The sequence below is a fragment of the Dermacentor albipictus genome, chromosome 7, assembly GCF_038994185.2.
Source record: "Dermacentor albipictus isolate Rhodes 1998 colony chromosome 7, USDA_Dalb.pri_finalv2, whole genome shotgun sequence".
In the NCBI taxonomy this organism is placed as follows: Eukaryota; Metazoa; Arthropoda; class Arachnida; order Ixodida; family Ixodidae; genus Dermacentor; species Dermacentor albipictus.
Window position 1 is genome coordinate 55,951,208 of NC_091827.1, and position 5,710 is coordinate 55,956,917.

Here is a 5,710-nt window from a genome sequence, read left to right on the forward strand (position 1 = left end):
CTGAGAATACCAAAGTAACTCACTGAATGCCTCCTGAGCCCGCCGGTTTTCACGTTCATCCTCTTTAGCGAATGCTAAAGTGATTATCGCCTTTTCTCGTATAGCGGAGTCAGATTGGCTATGCTGTGAAAAAAGAAGTCAAGATTATATTCTATAAAATCTGTTTGAGTGTCGTAAATGGATGGGCACAATGCGAGAATTCTCCCATGAACACGTTTCGCTCACTCATCCTCACAGCTGTTAAGACTGTAATAACGCACCATTTACGCATGCTAACGAATACCCGCATCGGCAAGCCTGTCGCCAAGCCCGGCCACAGATGGTAGGGATGGTAGGTAGTCTGAGCACCTGTGCACTCACCTGACGTTAAATGACGCTAAATAAGTGTCGGCTCGATTCCGTGGATAGAATACGCCACTAGTAACCTCGACGCGCTCGAGCTGACTGCATGCCTGTCATAGACCGTTTTGCTGCAGCGGAGACAACGGGATCGAACGAATAAGGTAAAGTATACAGATTGTTTCCGCAGGATGTAGGATGTATGTAGGTTGGTTCCGCATGATAAGTTTTACAGGAATTGCGTTGAGACACGTATAGTGTGCGCTTTCCTACACGTACACAAATTAAATGTTGGTTGGCAAGCGAATTTTTAAGGCAATCAATTGAACTTGTTTTGAAAACTAAGAATAAGACACTGCCTCTGCCTTCTCAGCTGTTATACTCTGTCTTGAATGAAAGACGTAAAACTCCACAGGAGCTTTCTGCCCAGCTTGTGTGGCGCCTAAAACGTGTATTTTGGTGAAGCACCTGTAATCTCAAGGCTTAGAACGCTAAGATAGGAATCGGTGAAAATTCTTGACGAATAGCAAATTGATTTTCCTCTTTAATCATACAACTCGTTGCTTAAACAGTACTATTTTTTTTTAGCATTGTCTCACGACGTTTTGTCACTTTCTGTGACTTTCGGCGCAACATTTTATACAAATGTTTCTATATTGTCCTTAGCTCACACGTGATGCACTGTTTGTGATATGGCATTTTGCCATACTAAATTCGTTTTGCGCCATGTCCAATAGCTGGTTTTCCGCTATCTCAGCGTCTTGGTAATGGTGTAATCTGCGTGGTAAAAGAGACTAGAAGAAATAAATATAGGTAGTAAACTCGCATCCTAATTTCTTCTTTATAGAACCATGACCACAGCAAATGGTGAATGCCAGAAGCATTCTTACATGTGTAATAAGGACAAGAGCACGAGCTTCGCTCGTGCCTCTTGACTGCTGAAGTCATCACCAGTCCTAAGCCGAGGCTTTGCGGGTTCCCCCGAACTCGCGCTATAGATCCGTACTGATCAGCGGTAGATAGCTCTACTTTTGTTCCTTATTGTAGTAAAGACCGTTTCATTTGACCCTACAATAAAATAAGGAACCGCGCTCGTTAGTAATAATTTAATACGAGAGCTGCATGATAGAATTAGACGACAGTATTGAACTAAGCAAGACGGGCTCTAAATCAACCATGCCCTTGCAGCCAAACACGACGCACCTGCACGATACAACGCGCCTGGACGCACGGAAAGCGAAGAAAAAAAACACAATTGTTGATGGAAAGAACAAGCTCGATAGCCACCGAAAGCTTATACTTCTCATTCGTCACCCTTTGAACGCTAGTAATTTGACGACTCTGTGTTCGTGCGGCTAAAAGCGTGCTCCAGCTTAGTGATGGTCATTCTCAGTTTCATGCCACAAACCTCAGTAACGAGCATCGACACCTTTTCCGCAGTACTTCGATTGCGTTTGCCCGCAAAACCGAGAACGTGGCTGACTGTTTTGCCTCTGAAGCAGTGGGGATGGTAACTGGGTAACATCGACATTAATTCAGACCTATCGCAAGACGAGCAGGTAGCACTGCGCAAACTCTTGCTTGAATTCAGGGCACGTTTCGCAAGTTCATCTAAGGTTCGCCAGACCTAATAGCGAGGCACAGGATCATCACATGCGACGACAGCACGCGCGATATGCCAGCAGCCCTACCACGTGTCCGTGAAAGAACGCGAAGCGATTCGTACGCAAGTAAAAGAGATGCGTGAAGACAGCATTATCGATCCTTCCAAGACCTCATGGTCGTCTCTGGTCGTTCTTCTCAAAACGAAAGACGGAACACGGCGCTCCTGCATCGACTACCGGAAGCTCAACAACGTAGCTAAAAAGCACGTGTACCCACTGCCACGAATCGGCGATTCGTTAAACTGCGGCACGCCCTGTATTTTTCGTCACTCGACTTCAAAAGCGGATACTGGCAGATCAAGGTAGGTTAAAGAGACCCCAAGAAAACTGCCTTTGCGACTCCCGCCGGCCTCTATGAATTTCCAGTGCTCCCTTTCGGCTTGTGTTCAGCTCCAGCTACGTTCAAACAAATGATGGATACTGTCCTCCCTGGACTGAAGTGGCAGACTTGCCTCGTGTATCTCGATGACGTAGTTGTCTTTTCTGAAACATTTGAGCAACATCATCGTCTGCGGGATGTCCTAAGAGCGGTCTGATTGGCTGATCTCACGCTTAAGCCAGAAAAGTGCCACTTGGGCTATGAAGTGCTCAAGTTTCTCGGACAAGTCGTAAGCGCTGGAGGAGTCCGAGCCGATCCCGACAAGCGTGCCAGGGTGACCGCTTTTCCTCTCCCTGCCGACAAGAAGGCCGTGCGGCGTTTCCTAGGTTGCTGTGCGTATTATCGCCGTTTCATGGAAAATTTATCAAAAATAACGAAAGCCCTGACTCGCCTTACAAGGGATGACACGCCATTTGCCTGGACAAATGAGCAACAGGCGGATTTCACTCAACTACAACAACGTATGCAGCCATCACCAGCCTGGCACGTTTTGATGACGACGCTGACACCGTGGTGCATACTTGCTCCAGTAACATTGGACTCGGCGCAGTGCTCGTCCAGCGTCAAGACGGCAATGAAAGAGTAATAGCTTATGCTAGCCGCTCGCTCTCCCGTGCCGAGGCGAACTACTCTACCACAGAAAAAGAGTGTCTCGCGGTTGTGGGCGATCACAAAGTTTCACCCTTATCTCCACAGCCGTCCTTTCAAAGTGGTGACTGACCACCATGCCCTGTGTCGGTTTCCAAACATACGCGATCCCTCAGGACGACTGGCAAGATGAGGCTTGCGGCTACAGGAATTTGACGTCACTATCGTTTACAAGTCCGGCGGGTGCACGCTGTCGCGTGCACCCGTCGAATCTATCAGTCGAGAGCCAGGAGACGATGATCGCTTCCTGGGCGCCAATATTGCATCGGACTTAATAAGACGGCAGCGTGATAACGCAGAAATTCGGCCTATCATCGACCACTTGGAGTGCCAGCCAACAGCCATTCCACGCCGTCTATGTCGCGTACTGACGTCCTTCTGTCTGTGAGACAACGTGCTTTACAAGAAGAACGCCCGTTCAAATGACCGAGCCAACCTCCTGGTGATTCCAAGTCTTGCGGGAAGACATTGTGTTCGCTTGCCATGACGAACCCACATTTGGCCACTTAAGCTCCTCACAAACGCTTGCCAGAGAACTCGAGATGTATTACAGGGCCAGACTTTCGGCAAGCGTCAAACAGTACATTGAAGGGTGCCGCCAATGTCAGCGGCGAAAGTCACCGCCCATGAAGCCCGCCGGGTTATATCTTGCCTAACGTGACCTTCGCGTCTAATACTGCCGTACAAGGAACGGCGCCCCTTAGTAGTGATCATTTTAGTAGTGATCACTTAGGCGCGATCACGCAGTAGTGATCGTCTGAAGTATGTGTATAGAGTTGTGGAATCGGTGTCAAGCGAAAAGTGCTTCTTATTTATCAAGAATCAAGTTTACATGGAAAGTAGCAGGAGAATGCAATAGGAGTGTTCTATTTTAGAAGACATTTGTACTAGCCAGGAGGTGCATGGGTGAAACACGTTCTGTTATCCCCGTAGGTTCATCTTGTCCATTTGAGTGAAGTCCTTGTACACAAGGCCCGAAGAGGAGCTTCTTGCGTGGCAGTGGAACTACTCGTCCATGGGCACGCACACAACCAGCATGCGCATCCTTGACTCTAGGGTTCTTGAACGCGGTAAAATGTCACATTGAGACGATGAGTCCCACTACCCCTGAGTCGTGGCCAGGGCGTCCCTACGTCCTTATGATTACGCCCAATATGTTTGACGTTTCTTTTGGCCTTGGCAGATTTTAAGGGCACTTCCAGTGGGCACTTGCCCTGGCCTGCAGTTCACGTTCCGTGGTTCGCAATCTTATTATCCCGATTGGGCATACCAGATGAGTGGATGGCATGTGTGGCGACCGGATGGCATGGATGTGTGGTAGACAGCGGATGCCACGTGGCTGGAGCGGTGTTTCTGTATAATGCTAGTGCATGTCTTCTATCGTCGGTGCCAATAACTATGACTTTGAGCAGAACGCACGTGACCGACTTCTATTACCTCGTAAATCGTCTACTTCTAAGTATTCCAGAAGGTGTGAGAGTGTAGCCGTAAATGCTCTTTAGTCGCTTGTGCAATTATCCAGTGTATTCCAACCTCAGAAAATACGTTTTTTTTTTTTTCAGAGTACCATCGGCTTGAGAAATATGTCGGCGGAGGTTTTCCGGATGATCAACGGACTCTACCTGGGGAAACACTTTCCCGACGACGCAGTTCTCTCGGCGGTGGCGTACAAGCCGCCACCTGGTGACCTAATCATCGTCGGCTACCCGAAATGTGGTACCACCTGGATGGAACACATAGTCTACAACATCTTAATGGACGCCGAAGAACCTGAGGACCCGTTAGACAAGGTACTGCGAATGCCCTTCCTAGAGATGCAGGGAGCCGAAGCCGCTGTGTATGCTCCCCAACCTCGCGCCTTGAAGACTCACCTACCTTTCCACATGATCCCTTATTCTCGAGACGCAAAGTACATCTGCATCACGAGGAACCCCTATGACTGCTGCGTGTCGCTTTACTACCACACCCGGAACAACCCGCCGTATAACTTTAGCGAAGGCACTTTCGAAGAGTTCTTTGAACTATTCCTGGATGGGCGGGTCGAATTCGGAGACTACTTTGACAACGTGCTCTCCTGGTACAATCATCGGAGGGACCCTAATGTTCTATTTCTGACATATGAGGAGCTTAAAGCTGACACCACCCGGCACGTCCTTCGAATTGCCGCCTTCATCGGCGAAGAAAGAGAGACGAGGCTTAAAGAATACCCCGAGCTGCTTCGGAAAATTCTGGAGAAGTGTAGCGTCGAGTACATGAAGCAAAACATTAGCGGTAGCCAACGGGCTTCTAGACGAGAATACAGCAACTCACCGCAGATGAAGACTCTTAGACCTGAGCTACTGAAAGGACTTAAAAACCTGATGGAGTTTACGAAGAAACCCATGACCGGCAGTTTTGTTCGCAACGGCCAAGTAGGAGACTGGCGGAATCACTTCTCGCCTGAACAGGTTCAACGGATGAATCAGAGAATCGCGGAAGCCACTGTGAAGTCTGACTTCATGAATCTGTGGAGGGACGTAGATATTCCATTGTACGGCAGTGCCATCCCCATAACGGGATATAACTCGGGGATGAACTGCGTAGAATAGAGGCTCATGAAGCAGTTGTATGAATCTGCAGGTAATTCAGGTATCTCTGGCAATAAAATATGTATGAAACGACGTGTTATGTGTTCAAGTAA

The 5,710-nt window shown here is 48.4% G+C and overlaps 1 protein-coding gene across 1 annotated transcript; it reads left to right on the forward strand.

Annotated features, from left to right (window-relative positions):
• The first annotated feature begins 386 nt into the window (after positions 1 to 386).
• On the forward strand, positions 387 to 5,710 carry LOC135906814 (sulfotransferase ssu-1-like). Its single transcript, XM_065438411.2, has 2 exons — positions 387 to 503; positions 4,593 to 5,710. Exon 2 carries the CDS (start codon positions 4,614 to 4,616, stop codon positions 5,616 to 5,618), a length of 1,005 nt encoding a protein of 334 aa, XP_065294483.1. The 5' UTR covers positions 387 to 503; positions 4,593 to 4,613; the 3' UTR covers positions 5,619 to 5,710.